Source organism: Cinclus cinclus, chromosome 26 (assembly GCF_963662255.1).
Source record: "Cinclus cinclus chromosome 26, bCinCin1.1, whole genome shotgun sequence".
NCBI classification, from domain to species: domain Eukaryota; kingdom Metazoa; phylum Chordata; class Aves; order Passeriformes; family Cinclidae; genus Cinclus; species Cinclus cinclus.
In genome coordinates, this window is record NC_085071.1 from 3,580,823 (window position 1) to 3,596,705 (window position 15,883).

The window sequence follows — 15,883 nt, forward strand, 5'->3', positions numbered from 1 at the left end:
GTTGGTGCTGGGCTCTGCTCAGCCTTGCCTCACTCCAAATCCCATTCTGGGGACAGGCAACCTCCACAGTGCTCGTGCCTGCCTTCCCAAACCACAGCCCAGCCTCAGCCGTGCGAACCCTGTGGTTGTGGCAGAGCAACAGCATCTCCTTTCTCCTGCTGGGTGGCTGCAGTGGGTTCCTGGGGCTGGGGGTGTCCATCTGTCCATGCTTGCTGTCTGTACAGGCAGGGAGTTCTGCAGGACAGGCCCCAGCAGGACGCAGGGTGCCAGTCCTGCATGGGCACTGCTCTGTGCTTCCAGGCTGGCTGTGAGGCTGTCGGGGTTGCTGTGGTACCAAAGCAGCCCCTCCGTGCAGAGCAGCCTCCCTGCCCTGCAGTCTGCACTGCCTGCCCATGTCACAACATTCCAAGGGGACTGTTGCTGCAGCCTCCAGCCAGGATATCCGTGGTCCCTCTTGGCAGCCTTCCCTGAAGTGCTGCATGCTCTTTACTCATGTTTATCAGTTGGAGAGCCATTTATTTCCTAACATATGAGACTATTTTCCACAGATCCTTTACATTTACTAACAGCTGCCGTGACTTGCCTGCTCCAGGTCCCCCAGCACAGTGGCTGGGCTCCTGTGGGTGCTGCTCCAGTGGCAGGATGGGCACAATCCACGGGGTGCCTCTGTGTAGGACCATGGCACTGGTGTATGCACATTCCTGGCTGCTTCAAAGGTTCCTGCTCTGGTCGCTGATGGAGTTCTAGCATGATTTTTGTTGCTGTTGCTGCCTTGTGACCTGGGCTGGGCTCTGGTGCTGTGATGAGCCTTGGAGGGTGAGTGAGCAGCTCCAGCCCAGAAGTTCCCGGCTGAGCCTGTCCTCCAGCAGCGGCAGCAACACAAGCCGGGTTTTCTGCAGTGCTGTTTCCAGGGATTAACCGCAAAAGGTTTCTGTACAAAGGGCCCCCAGGCTCCTCTTTCAGTCAGCCTCCAGAGCCTCACGTTTTTAGCCAAAAAAGGAAATGACCCAGCTGCACATAGCACTGGAACATCTGGATTTTATCCCTGTCATGAATGGGTCATGGCTGTACATGGCCCAGTGCCTGATTTACAGGAGGGGGAGGGTGATGTCATGCACAAACATCCCCCGAGACTCTGGAGTGTGGGTCTGAAACAGTCATGGAAATTTTATTAAGCACAAGGAGCAGTGTGAGGGGGGTCAGGCCAGGGCTGTTGTGCCGGTGAGGTGGGAGTGGGGAAGCTGCTGAGGACAAGGGGCAGCATTGCAGGGGTAGAAAGAGACCCTGCCATTGACCAAATATGCCTAAGCTGTGCTCTCCAGCACCACTGTGGATCAGGGACAGCGTTTACATCCCCCACAGGCAGAGCCAGGTTCAAGCCACTGCCTGGGGAGCCCTGTGCAGGGCCAGGAATTGGACTTTGACGATTCTCATGGGTCTCTTCCAGTTCAGGAGATTCTATGTTTCTATGCATTTCAGCTCCTAGCCTCTGACAGGCTGTGGTGCTGCCCTGAAATGAAATGGTGTCTCTGGCCAACTTTCTCTCACTTTCTCCCACCTCCTCCCATGTGCACTGCCGTTTGTGGGGTGAGGAGGAGGGTGGTCATGCAAGGGCTGGTCCTGCCCAACCTGGATCCTCCAAAATAAGGAGGCCGTGTGGCTGGATGGGACATTGCTGGATTTCAACTCCTTCTCTTTCCAGAGATGAAGTTTCATGCAGAGAGAAATGGAAGAACACCAAGTTCAGAATCTTACCTCTGTTTTTATTTCTAGACAGGTATCCATAAGGAAAAGTGATGTACTTTGGGGCAGCCTATAATGCAGTATTAATTAATAAGGACAATATTCTTATCTGCAGCATCATGCTTTCCTCAGTGAAGGATCACATTTGCCTGCCATTGAGACAATTTTTTTTCTTGCTTTCAGCTTAGAATAACTTATTGTGCATGGCAGAAAAATAACAGTGAGTTAAAATGTAATTACAGCTTTGCATTTGGCAGTGTGGGGGCAAGGCACGGGTATGACCCATCCTAAGATTTAGGCAGGATCTGAAGAAAGCAGTTGAAACCCAAGCAGAATGTGGCAGCCGAGGTGTCTGTGGGAGGGAGGGCTCGCACCGCGATCGCGTGGCTCGGGGGCACCGGTGTCTCTGAAAACAAAGCCAGCGCTGCCGCCGCACCGAGGCACCGGCCCCGGGGAGCTGCGGGCGCGTCCCGCACGGCTCGGCCGGGGCCCGGCTCCGCGGAACGCCGCTGCGGCCGGGCAGCCCCGGAGAGGCCTCAGGGCTGGGCCGGCCCTGCCCCAAACCCAAAACTGCACCTCGGGCCACCCAGTGCCCCCGAGCAGCGCGCTGGGACACGGCCCCGGGCCGAGACGCCGCGCTCGGGCCCGGCCCCGGCCCCGCCGCTGAGGGGGCACGGCCGGGCCGCAGCCGCCTCCTGCCGGCCGCTCCGGGCAGCGCTCCGCGCCCCGGAACTGGAACTGGAACCTTCCCTCACACACAGCCCGGCCGCAGCGGGGCCTTCCGGCGGTAGTGGAAGCCGTGCGCGGGATGGAGACGATCCTGGAGCAGCAGCGGCGGTACCATGAGGAGCGGGAGCGGCTCATGGACGTGATGGTGAAGGAGATGCTCACCAAGAAGTCCACGGTACGCCTGGGGCCTGGGAGGGTGCGGGAGGCCGCCTCCCGGGCCCCTGCTCACCGCCTCGGCTCTTCCCGCAGCTCCGCGATCAGATCAACTCGGATCACCGCACCCGGGCCATGCAGGACGTGAGTGCTCCGGGGCCGGGGGTGGGAGCGGGGCTGGGGGCGGCCCGGGCTCCCCGGAGCCAGTGGGGCCTATCCCGGTAACGGGGCCTGTCCCGGTAACGGGGCCTGTCCCGGTAACGGGGCTTATCCCGATAACGGGGCCTGTCCCGGTAACGGGGCCTGCGGCGCTCGGGGCTCTCCTTTGTTCCTCAGAGGTACATGGAAGTGAGCGGCAACCTCCGGGACCTGTACGACGACAAGGACGGGTGAGTGTGCCCGGAGCCTTGTGTGCCTGAGTGTGTCCTGGTGTTTTAAGTCAATGTAAATGTCTAAAGTGAATCGACATGTGGCGACTAAATGCAGCCCAGGAGCCGAGTACACATGGGAAGCGTCCGTGTTGGAGGGACACGTTATGTTATGTTATGTTATGTTATGTTGTGTTGTGTTATGTTATGTGGAGGCCCGGGCTGCTCCGGGGGTTTGTCAGGGACTGCAGTGTGAGCAGGGGGATGTGGGCCCGAGCTCCTGAGCCTGGTGGGCTGAGAGGTTTGCAGTCAGACACTGCAGCATACACCAGGACTGAAGCTGTGTCAGGGTCTCCCTTCCCTTCCCTTCCCTTCCCTTCCCTTCCCTTCCCTTCCCTTCCCTTCCCTTCCCTTCCCTTCATAACCTGTTGATGTCCATGAACTCATAGGCTACGTAAGGAAGAGCTCAGTGCCATTTCCGGGCCAAATGAATTTGCAGAGTTTTACAACAGACTGAAGCAAATTAAGGAATTTCACAGGAAGCACCCAAATGAGGTGAGTAGTTACCTGCTCTGTAGGAACAGGTGAGATGTGCTCTGTTGGGTCTCATCCCTGCAGCAAACAGAGCTTTTGTTTCCCCGGTTTTATTGCATTAATGCACAAGTACTGAGAACACTCAGCAGTCACCTGAGCACAGCTGCTCGGGGTCAGGCAGCAAGTGAGGGAGCAGCGCAGGACAGTCACCCTGTTCCCTGCTAGAACAGGGATGTTCAGCTGTGCTGGGATTGGATCTCACCTTTCTCGTGTTGGCTAAAGCCACACTTTTGCCTTTGTGCAGAAGGAAAATGACAAAGCTTTGAGTCTCTTTTCTGTTTGTAATTTCATTATTTGCTACCTTGTGTGATTTTATATTAGTTATTCTGGGACAGGAGCTGAACTAAATCATTGTGTGGCTTGTATCTGCCCATGCAGATCTGTGTTCCTATGTCAGTGGAGTTTGAGGAGCTGCTGAAGGCCAGAGACAACCCAAGTGAAGAAGCTCAGAGTAAGTTTGTAGTTTGCTCAAGCTCTGGCATTGCTTAATAGGTTGTTTGATCTGGTTTGCATGTTTCAGGGCCTCACTTCCCTTTTACTAAATGAATTCTGAAAATTCTCCTGTCATCTAAATGCTTCTGAACTGCAGTCCCTGGAATGTTCCCCGGTGAGGCTGCTGTTGCTGAGGAATGTTCTGGTGCTTGCAGAGAGCAGCAGTTGGGGCTGCTCAATGAGTGACAGAGGCCTCTTGGCATCCTCCTTAAGCATAAATGACTTCACAGCTAATCCTTTTCCAGTTCAAAAACACTTGTATAATAAGTAGGGAATATTAAACTCATAATAAAACTTTTCATGATCTTTCCTACAGATCTGGTGGAGTTCACAGATGAGGAAGGGTACGGACGATACTTGGATTTGCATGATTGTTACCTGAAGTACATTAACCTCAAATCATCAGAGGTGAGTGGCTGCTGTGTGTGGGCCCAGAGATCTCCAGGCCCTGCAAAGGCTGGGGCTTCTCTTTTCTGGGAACTGGATGTTAATTTGTCCGTGTATGAACTCTGACTCAGACTTTCTGTTCTTAGAAATTGGATTATATCACTTACTTATCCACATTTGACCAACTCTTCGATATTCCTAAGGAGAGAAAAAATGCTGAATACAAGAGGTGAGCTTGTTTGCCTGCCTGCTTCCTTTATGGCTTGATGAGCAGGAATTTGCTTCTGAAGTGTTCAGCTGCTGAGATCATAATTAACAGCCAAACTTAACTCACATAAATTGGGTCTCTGAGCTCAGTCATGTGTCTGAGGCCCAAGCAAACTTGCAGTGTAGCAGAGATTTGGAGAGCCACATTCAGCTCAGAGGAAGAGCTTTAATGCACCCTTGGAACTGCTGTGTCAAGAAAATCCTGTGTGGAAAGCTGGCCTGACCTTGGTCACATTCCTCTGCAGCACTGGAGAGTAGTGATTGTCCAAAGATGTGCTTTAAGGGTGATAGTGAATTTACCTGTGCTCATGATTCCCCTGCCAGGTATCTTGAAATGCTCCTTGAGTACCTGCAGGATTACACAGATCGAGTGAAACCATTACTGGACCAGAATGAACTTTTTGGGAAAATTCAGACGGAGTTTGAGAAGAAGTGGGAGAACGGCACATTCCCGGGCTGGCCGGTGAGCAGCCTGAGCTGGGGTGGTGTTCCTGTGTTTGTGAGGGGGTTGTGTGAGTCATTTGTGTGAAGTCATTGCTGGGGGTGACCATGACAGTGAGGGCTGCAGTTCTGTGTCACCAGGGTGATGCTGACCTGTTTTTAAAACCCAGAATAACTGGTTTAAAATGAGCTTTGTTTCAGGTTGGCTTATTTTGCATCTTTTCAATTGCTCCATTTTCAGTTTAATAAGAGGATTTCTCTCTGTGAAATGAACTGCCTTTTTGAGGTTAAAATGTTCTATGGTCAGAAGTGTTGTAGTATGTTGTGCAGCTCTTGCATGTGGTTTTTTTTGGCAGAAAGAGACCAGCAGTGCCCTCACCCATGCTGGTGCCCATCTGGACCTCTCGGCCTTCTCCTCCTGGGAGGTAGGTTTACAGTGCTCTGCACTTACTGCCACATTTTGAGCAGGTGGGAGTTCAGCCATTTGGGTTTTCTGTGTTTTTGTCCCTGGCTCTTTGTGTTTTCTGGGTAAAACTTTGATGGTGCTGATGTTGTAGTTTCTCCTGTTGGGGGATGTAACTTGGAAGACCTGGTTAGATTTGTTGCATTCCTCATTTTCCTGGGAGAAGGGGTAGACTGTTGATAGTCCTTTCTTGAATACTGTTCATCAGGGATTTTTCTTCATTAATAAGCTAAAGTGGACTGTATCCATATTGTTTGTGTTGAACAGCTTGTCTCTTAGAGTGGTTTGTTTAATTGAACAGGAATTGGCCTCCCTGGGACTGGACAGGTTGAAATCAGCTTTGCTGGCTCTGGGGCTGAAGTGTGGCGGGTAAGGTGCAGTCTTTGTAGAGTTCCTTTACATTTCTGAGGTTTTCCTGTATCACGTTTCTTTTTGGGATAATTGTGTGCTCTGTTGTACTAGAATTACCTTAGTGATGTTTGAAAGATAAAATGTTAAGAACCAAGCAGTGGGATCTGCTGCTCTGAACTGGTTCTGTATGGGAGTCCCTGGTACAGTAGACTTTGACTTGAGGAATGAAGACAAAGGAATCTCATGGTTTCCTAAAAGCTACATTTAGAATTCTGTTGCATGAATTCAGATAGTTCTCAGGAAATGCAAAACTGAGGCTAGACTAATCACCTCCCTGCTTCACTGCAGGACTCTGGAGGAGCGTGCTCAGAGGCTTTTTAGCACTAAAGGCAAATCCCTGGAATCACTTGATCCTTCCTTGTTTGCTAAGAATCCAAAGACAAAAGGAAGCAAAAGGTGAGTTCTTCGAGGTCATTCTGAGGCTGGCAATGTTCTCTCCTCTTGTGTGAGGAGTGTTCTATAGTCACTGCTCTTGTGTAGTTAGGACAGAGATTCCAGAGTACTAGAAGCTTTTCATGTTGCACCAAGTAGTGCTGAACCAAAGTGAAGGTATCAGAGCTGAACTTGTGTTTAATGAAAATATCTCATCTGTTTCAGAGACACAGAAAGAAATAAAGATCTTGCATTCCTGGAAGCTCAGATTTATGAATATGTGGAAGTTCTTGGGGTAAGGATCTTATTTTGTAGTTGAGCTTTTTAATTCACAGCTGTCAGATAGTGACTCAAATGTTGTCCTCATCTTTACACAGTGCTTTCATAGACAGCATCACATCAGTGTGTTGCACCACATCTGTTTGGTGCATAAGTCATACAGTACTGCAAACCTTTACTTGGTCTGCCTTGCTACTTGCCTTCAGTTTTGAGGGATTGTTTTCAGGAGGATGGTTGCTGCTGTAGTAACATTGGAAGTGCTAATAGGTGATCCAAGGTTTCATTCTTTGGAAGTAGGAAATGTCAGGGTACTAAAAACTGAATTTTTTCAGCTGAGTAAGGTGGGAGTTCTCTGCTTCACACTGGTCTTCTGTTTCCTCCCTCTCTACACTGAAGAAATTTTTCACTACAAGAGTTTGGCCTGACTTTTTGCTGTCATGTTGTTTGGACAATCCTTCTTTTCTCTCCCTCCAGGAACAAAGACACCTCACCCACGAGAACGTGCAGCGTAAGCAGGCACGGACAGGGGAGGAGAGAGAGGAGGAGGAGGAAGAACAGATCAGTGAGAGTGAGAGTGAGGACGAAGAAAATGAAATCATTTATAACCCTAAAAATCTGCCTCTTGGTTGGGATGGGAAGGTAACTGAGACTGTCGGGCTTGGAGAAGTGAGAGAGGCGACTCCACACCGCTTCTCTGTTTGAGTTTCTTTGGCATGAGACCTAAACCTGTGTCCTTGCTTGCAGCCCATCCCCTACTGGTTGTATAAACTCCATGGTCTGAACATCAACTACAACTGTGAGATCTGTGGTAACTACACCTACCGAGGGCCCAAGGCGTTCCAGAGGCACTTTGCAGTAAGTGACATTCCCTGCAGGAACGGCACTGCTGCATTCCTTCAGTCACTGTGATGAGTCACTGCTGAGTCCTTGAACAGCACTTCTGCCATGTGGGTCTGAGTTTGTGCTGCAGGGCCATGCAACAGGACCTAAAGATACTGTCAGGCATACAGAGATCTCTTTTGTTGATGCTGCCGTCCTGCCAGTTTGAACACCCATTGTGTGCTCAGGTCTGATGGCTGGTGTGGTGTTACTGTCTGCAGGACAAGAAAATAGTGTTTTTATAGAGGACTGGTAGATTAGTACTTTGATAATATGTTTTGCACCCTGTTTCAATGTTAATGTTTTTTGTTCTCTCTTTCATTGTGGAGGATGTGGTGTTCTCTCTGACACTGACCTCATCTCTTTCCCCCAGGAGTGGAGACATGCCCATGGAATGCGGTGCCTGGGCATTCCCAACACAGCACACTTTGCCAATGTCACACAGATTGAGGATGCAGTCTCCTGTAAGTAGTGATGGCAGATCAGGGAACATGTTAAAGAACACCATCTTTTCTAAAGAAGTGGCTTTGGACCTTGGTCTCATGTCCCATCCTGAACAATCTGTTTAAATTCTTGTTTGCTGCAGTTCAGTGCCTTTCAGTAACCACACAGTGGAATGATAACTCTGTAATGGATGTTAGATAAATTCCTGAACTGCTGAAGTGATGGTGTTTTAAAAGGGAGGGGGAAAAGCTCATGTGTATATTTTACTGGATTAAAAACCAGTCTCTCGAGGGAAATGGCATAGATCCTGTTTGATTTTATGTTTGCAGTGTGGGCAAAGCTGAAACAGCAGAAGGCTTCAGAGAGGTGGCAGCCCGATACAGAGGTGAGCAGTGAGGCATTTGGTGTCTCCACTCCTGTGTCCATGGGAACCCCTTGTTCCTGGGTGTGAGCAGTGTCCTCACTTACACTGGTGCCTTTTCCTAAACTTCTGTTGCAAAGCCATTTTTCAACAGTGTGCAGGGCAGGAGTGAGAAGTAAAATCTGTAGTACAACCTGTAATGACTCTGGCCCTGGCTGAGCTCTTCTCCCAAGACCTGCTGGCAGATCCACTGCCTGCCTTCCTGCACAGAGGTTCTGGCAGGGTGCTCATGTTCAGTGGCTGCTCTTGGAGCTAACATTTGAGTGCTGTCTCTAAACTGTTGGTTCTGTTCCAGGAAGAATATGAGGATTCCAGTGGGAACGTGGTGAATAAAAAGACATACGAAGACCTGAAGCGCCAAGGGCTGCTGTAGCTGTCCCCAGCTGAAGGATCACACATCTGCAGGGAGAGTGGATCTGGCAGCAGCTCTGACTTCTTCATTGTCTGGATTTTGTATGTGCATGAATATAGATTTCAAGAATACTTTATAGAGTCACTTTCTAGTAAGCCACTTAGACTTGTGACATTGTTTTATATTAAAAAATACCTTGAAAAATAAAGTCATTGTAATTTAGGAAGTGCCAAGAGACTTGTCTTCTTAAGTATGCTGGAAGGATATTTGATTACAGTGTGTTTAAAATGCTTTTTGCACAGCTGTTGGAAACAATTCCTTCTCTCATTTCCATGCTGCTGGAAATGTTTATGGTGAGGGTTGACTCTCTGAAGCACATGGACACTCTGTGCTGATAGGTACTGGTCCTGTTTCTAGCTCTTGGTGTGAACTTGTGGTTTTCTTTACAAAGCAAGCTCACCCGACTTACAGACTGTTTTTACCTTGGGTCTTTCCCCCTGGGGAGCTTTGGCCTTGTTTTTTTGAGGGAATTATCAAATGAGCTTCAGGTTAGGCTCTGGGGTGGTTTCTGTGGCACTGCTGTTGGCTTGAACGACCTGGTGGGTTGTTCATGTGCAGATTCTTCTGCAGTGCAGGAGGATGGAGATGAGATCAGAGACTGTGTTTAGAAGTGCTGCTTGTAGCTTCAGGAGCATCCTTGGCCCCTGGTGTCATGCTCAGAGGTGTCTGTAGATACCCCATGGATTCATGATGCCTCAGGATTTGCTGGTTCTTTATGCAGAGGCCACTCCCATCACATGGGGCAGAGGTTGTGCCCCCCTGAGTGCAGTGGTGGCTTGTGTGACTTGTCTTGAGTTGCAATACAGGATGTAACCAAAAGTATGTATTCTATCACATCTGTTAAAACCAGGTGGGGCAGTGTTCTTTATCTTTCCCACAACCCAGCCTTCCTCCAGGAGATATCTCCTGTTAATGGGCCATGAGTCCCACTGCAGGACTGATAAAATTGCATCATCCTATTGGGAGATGCTCCACCCAGGGGGAGGAGCCAAGCATGTCCTACCTAAATAAAATCTGACATTTGGAACATCAGAGATGTTCCACTAGATTCCAGAAGAAAACCAAACCCTTCTACATCATCACTGGACCTTCAAAAGAAAACTATACTCTTCTACAAGACCACTGCTTCAACAGAACCACATCTGTCACTGCAGGACTGCAGCCACCATTTAATGGGACTGCTGCCAACACCCTGACTGACAGGGTGTGAGGTTGTATTCTGACTCTCAGTGGTTGTTTTTTTTTTTGTATTACTCTATATTAATTTTCCTAAAAAAAATTGTTATTCCTATACCCATATTTTTACCTGAAAGCTCCTTTTAATTTCAAAATTATAATAATTTAGAGGGAGGGAGTTTTACATTTTCCATTTGGCTCCTGCCTTCATTAGCAGACACACCTGTCTTTCAAACCAAGACAACATCCAGCCTCACAAGCCACTTTCATTTCTCCATTGCTGTACAGGGCTGTTGGTGTCTCTGCTGCTGTGGAGCCACATGTGACACTTCCCTGGGGCTGGGCTGGCAGGGGTGGGGCTGGGCTGCAGGGCAGGTGCAACAGCAGCTGCTCAGAGGTGCTCCAGTGCTGGCAGTGACTGCAGGTGCTTCAGGAACAGGCAGACAGGTGAGTCAGTGCTGTGGGCTCTTTCCCTGCCTGGGGGGAAGGTTGTTCTGGGATGAGATCATGTCAGGCACATGTTGGTTCCTTTTCTGCCCTGGGGCTGGGCTGGGCTGGCACTGGGCTCAGTAAGGATGTCCAGAGCTGCTCTGGGTGATGGCTGGGCTGGTTTGCAAGGTGAAGTGCCAGCTGGCTCTGTCTTTTCTGTCACTCTGAGGGAATGGCCTTGGAGGTCTCTGAATGAGCTTCAGCCCTCCAGGTTCTGGGGGAGCAGTGACTCAGCCTAAATCTTAAAACAGGAGGGGAGTATTACCATTCTCCTTGGAGAATTTGGCTTTGGAGCCTGTTTGGGAGTCGCATCTCCACCACTTCCTTAGCAAAACAGGTAAATATTTGGAATGCAAATAGAGGATGGAGAGCCAGGTCACATCTTCACTTGTAGCAGCAGCAGCAAACTGCTGCACGGTGACACTTTTCACTGTGTCACCCTGACTCCTGCTCGTGGCAGCTGCCTGCAGGGCTGTGCTGCCTGAGCTCTGGGGAGGGTTGTTGCCACACCAACAGCACACACAGCTCCCCAGGGCTCCTGCTCCCCGTCAGCAGCCACAGCAGCCTCGGTGGATTTGGGGAGTCTCTCAGGAGGGAGTGTCTGGTCCCAGGGCTGAGCACTGGATGTAGAGCACAGAGCTGTACTGGGGTGTCCACCCTGCACCTTGGGGGAGCAGCTCTGACTGTGCCTCCTTCTTCCAGCTCTGGTGCAGCTGTTGGTGGATGAGGATGGCTGGACATCGATGGCTCATCCTTCCCATTCGAGGTAATGGGGACAGAGAGCAGTGTCTGTCTGTCCCCCATCCTAGGTCCCTCTCTGCTCCAGCTGTTGGGGGCTGTGCCAGAGGCCTCCCTGGGGTGAGGGGTGCCTTCTGGTCACCTGGGGCTTTGGGAAGGTGGAGGAGTATCCCTGCTTATCTGTTTCAAGGATGAGCTGCCTGTGCTGCTGGGGAGGCTCTCTGGGCTGTGGGTAAAGCAGATTGCAGGTGTGGTGCTTTCAGTCATTCCCACTCCATTCCAGGCTTGCTGCTCTGCATCTTGACTCTGCAACTCTGTCTTCAGGACTCTCTTGCCACAGCAGGTGAGTTCTGTATCCCAAGGGGAAATATTGGGGCTTGCAGGGCATGATGCAAAGGCAGTGTGGTGCACCAGGGATTTTGTGCCTGTCCTTTCCAGGCTGTGCTCTGTAGGACAGGACAGGTGAGGAACCTTTCCTCGTGGTTTAGCCCCCATAAAAGCCTGTTCTTCCCAGGCAATATGTCTGGAAGTGGGAGGGAGAGGCCATTGTAATATCTGTCCACAGTGCTGCTGTGGTGGCTGATGGCTCTGACCCATTTCTTGGGCTGCCCAGTTGGTGGCTGCAAGTGGACCCAGTGGGGGACATCCTGTCACTGACTGCCACTTCACCTCCCAATCACAGTGTGACAGATGCTTCCCACAGGTCCCTCTGGACTGTGCCATGGCTCAGGAAGGGACACAGGGCTTACTGAGCATGTTTTTCCTTGGTGTTTCCTTCACCAAGTGGGAGCTTTTTGTTTTTCAGTGCACAACACAGCTGCCAATACCATGGTAATGGCCACCAAGAACACCTCAGCAGCCACCAAGAATGCTTTGGTAGGGGTGGTGACCACCAAGAAGGCCTCAGTGGTGGCTGTGACCACCAAGAGCACTTCAGTGGACACCCAGAATGCTGCAGTGGTGGCAGTCACCAAGAATGCCATGGTGGTGGCTGCCACCAAGAATGCTGCAGTGGCGGCCACTGCCAACACCTTGATGGCTACCAAGAAGGCCTCAGTGGTGGCTGTGACCACCAAGAACACTTCAGTGGCCACGCAGAATGCTGCAGTGGTGGCAGTCACCAAGAATGCCATGGTGGTGGCTGCCACCAAGAATGCCACAGTGGCGGCCACTGCCAACACCTTGATGGCCACCAAGAATACCTCAGTGGTGGCCCTGGCCACCAAGAATGCATTGGCAACCACCAAGAACACCTCAGCAGCCACCGAGAATGTGTCGGTGGTGGCGATGACTACCAAGGAGGTCTCAGTGGCCATCATGAACACCTCAGTGGTGGTGGTCACTAACAGTGCCTCTCTGGCGGCCACCAACACCTCTATGGAGGGAGCAGAAGAGACAATGGTAAGGCAAGGAATGGAAAGAGGGGGGTATTGCTGGGCCATTGCAGCCCTATGGTCAGTGTTGCTTGCCCGGCTGGTCGGTCACAAGATCCAGGAGTGCCATGGGAGCATCTCCTGTGGTGGAAGGGGGCAAAGTGGGTGGCCAGGTGGGGGTGGCCCCTCCAGACAATGACGGTGTGGCTGGGGACAGCCCTGCAGCGATGTGTGAGGAGGCTTTGCTGCAAGGTGACACCCTGGTGTTTCACCAGCAAACCTGCCAGAGCTTTCAGTGCTCCGGAGAGAGGTGTTACCAGGATGAAGCCCATGCCAACAGAACAACCACCTGCCTTAATGAGACCTACTGTGAGGTATGGAGATGCAAGGGGGCTGCAACAGGGAAAGCCTTCCCTTTATCTCAGAATCCACAGTGCCCTATTATGTCTCTGTCCCTCTCCCATCTCCCTTCCCTCTCTGACAATCTGTCAGTTATTTTTGCTCTTTTTATGACAGCACTTCTTCACACTCATTTTATCCTTTGACTCTGCCTGTTGCAGCTTTATCGTTTCTCCAGCACGAACTACACAGCCAGATGCATCAACAGGTGTGGTGCAGAGCCCTGCAGGACCAATGGCAGTGTGAGCAGGCAGCAGTGTGCCCTGGAGTGCTGTGCTGGCCCTCTCTGCCTGCAGCTCAATGCCAGTGCCTACGGTATCAGCCCAGCTTTGTTCTGCAGCAGAGGTGGGAGATGGGTGGGCAGAATTATGGCTGCATTGCTGCATCTCTTCTGCCCTGGGGCTCGCTCTGTCCTTGGAGCTGGGTGAGGGGCAGGGTGGCCCTGGCAGCTCTGACCACAGCATGAGCAGTGCTGGTGAATCTGGCCCTGTGAGGCTGTGGAGGGCCCCGTGTGGGCTGTGTGTCCAGCCTCACAGGGCTCCTCATGTGTCTGCAGGTGACCTTCCACCCACCACCACCACTGTGCCACTGACAACCACCACCACCACCCCTCAGCCTCCCCCCCAAAACGTAAGCACCAGAGGAGCAGAGGCTGCTGCATCCAAAGGTTATGGGGTCTGTGGCTGCTGGGATGGCTGAGTTCCCACCAGAGCAAGGGACAGGAGAAGGTCCCTCCTCCATTTGCTTTTTGGGGTAAAAAGCTGACTCTGGAAGGGCAACAAGTCCTGAATGAGTACTGGAAGTAAGGAGTCCATAAGGAGCCCTGTCCAGTGGGCCTTATCCCTGTCCATCAGGCCTGTTCCCCAGCCCAGTGCTTGCATCAGCTCAGGCAGTTTGACCTGACCATGGGCTGAGCCTTCCTGCAGCTGCATGGAGGGTGCAGGACCCACTGAGCTCTGCAGCCCTTTCCTGAGCCTAGTGAAGGGGAAGGTGCTTATCTTTGCAGAACCCTCTTAAGAGGAAGGAAAAAGAGCTTGAAACTTGTTTGCTTTGCTGGTCTTTCAGTAGTTCCTTGCAGTTTCAGAATATTCCTTTATCTCTGAAGCTAAAATGCCTGAGAGCACAAATACCAGTAGAACAGAGGGGGGTAGAATGGAGCCCTTGGCAGTGAAGGGCTGTCTGAAATGCAGTTTTTGTCCTTTGAGTCTGACGGACAGATGGGGTCTCCCCATCCTTTCTCTCGTAGGGAAAAGTGTGTGCAGCATTTTCCTGTCACGGGGACCAGTGTTTCAAAGGCAGGAAGACCATCACTAGATGCATTTTGGGGCAGGACTTCTGTGAGGTATGGCATGGGGCTGCAGAGAATTGTGTTCCTGTAATGCTAATCCTAAAGGCTTGGCATGACTCCCAGGCTAATATCTTTCTCCTTCCAGATGAAGAAGATGGGCTTGAATTACATGGCAGGATGTAGCAAAGCCTGCAAGGCTGCCAAACCAGTCTGTGCTGGTGGGATGAAGGCTGCCTGTTACCAGGAGTGCTGCTCAGCCACCCCAAAAGGCAGCTGCTTGAAACTGGATGGCAAAGTTCACATCAACAGTGCTGGGCAGGTGACACTGTCCCCACTCTTGAAGGTCATGGCATGTGGAGTGCTCCTCCTCCTGAATTACAGGGTCTCCACGTCTCTCTGGGGCTAGGCAGCAGTCAGGCAGCTCCACAGCCTCTCCTGTAGGATCAGTAGGATCCTGTCACTCTTTGACTTCAGCCAAGGTTGCTAGCAAACACCCTCTGTACTGTCCCTCCCATCAACAAGGTGTCCAGGGCCCTCTGCATCTGCTCGTGGGTAGCTGCACACCCTTGGGCACACCTTTGCTTGCCCTGCACAGGACCTAGCTGTTGATCCTAAACTCCCCCTTAAGCTGCACTCTGAACCCTGTGCCATTGCAGGATGGGTAAATCCCGGCATTTCAGTAAATTTTAAATACTTGAAAACAAGATTTCCCTTGTGTATTCAGAGGAAAATCACTTAATCTGTGCAATTAGAAAGCTACATCAAGGGATTCTACCCTACTCCCCCTCCCCCCCCAAATCCTGTAGACCTGAGAGACCTGCAAACTTATTGTGGATCCTGGGAGTGGTGCAGTGTGTGACTCTGCTCTGCTGGAACGGGGGACATCAGGAGCTGGAACAAGAGGGTTTTAGGCCTCCTTAAAACCCAGAAAATTCTGCATTGACTGAGGCACAGGGGCTGCTCTTATCAATGACCTGCTTGTGACAGTCTCCCTGCACCTCCTCTGACCGCTTAGGTTCAAACAGGTCTTTTTGAAATGCTTCTTGCCTGTGTATATAAAATAATAAGTTATGTTTCATCTCCCAGTCTTAGGCAGGGAACCAGGATTAATCTAAAAGCATCTCATGTTTTAGATGATTCTGTTTCCCATCTGTGGTTCTCTACTGCTGAAGGCAAAGCCCAGAGGTGAGCACACAGAGCACAGGTGGAGCTGGCCAGGCAGAATTACCTGGAGTCATTGTCCTGCCACTCAAACACACATGCACAGTGCTGTTTCCTGCCACCACTGTCCTCTGCTGCCACTGGTTTCTTAGAGAAAAGATTGCAAAATATTAAACTTTTTGTGTCAGCCCCCTTTGGTGCTGGTGTTTCGAGTGTGGTTGAACACAGCATGACCTGTGGGAGGGCAGGAGAGCTGGTCTGGGTGGGTTTGAGCCCTTGGAGCCTTGCATACTCTCCCAGCAAGAGGCTTGGTGGTGCTGGCCCCCATGGAGCACTGTCAGCCCTAACGGGGTGGATGTGGGGCTGCATGAAAAACACATCATTGTACCACAGCCAGCCCTTCC

At 51.2% G+C, this 15,883-nt stretch overlaps 1 protein-coding gene across 2 annotated transcripts; it reads left to right on the forward strand.

Annotated features, from left to right (window-relative positions):
• Nucleotides 1–2,476: 2,476 nt before the first annotated feature.
• On the forward strand, nt 2,477–9,028 carry SF3A3 (splicing factor 3a subunit 3). Of its 2 annotated transcripts, XM_062509092.1 has the most exons (17): nt 2,477–2,647; nt 2,722–2,769; nt 2,962–3,014; nt 3,443–3,548; nt 3,966–4,038; nt 4,396–4,487; nt 4,613–4,695; nt 5,058–5,196; nt 5,531–5,599; nt 5,939–6,006; nt 6,337–6,444; nt 6,646–6,715; nt 7,174–7,338; nt 7,444–7,554; nt 7,952–8,042; nt 8,352–8,407; nt 8,739–9,028. In XM_062509092.1, exons 1-17 carry the CDS (start codon nt 2,552–2,554, stop codon nt 8,814–8,816), a joined length of 1,506 nt encoding a protein of 501 aa, XP_062365076.1. In that variant the 5' UTR covers nt 2,477–2,551; the 3' UTR covers nt 8,817–9,028. The 2 variants fall into 2 exon arrangements, with proteins under 2 accessions (XP_062365076.1, XP_062365077.1); XM_062509093.1 differs by lacking the exons at nt 2,962–3,014; nt 3,443–3,548.
• Nucleotides 9,029–15,883: the final 6,855 nt, after the last annotated feature.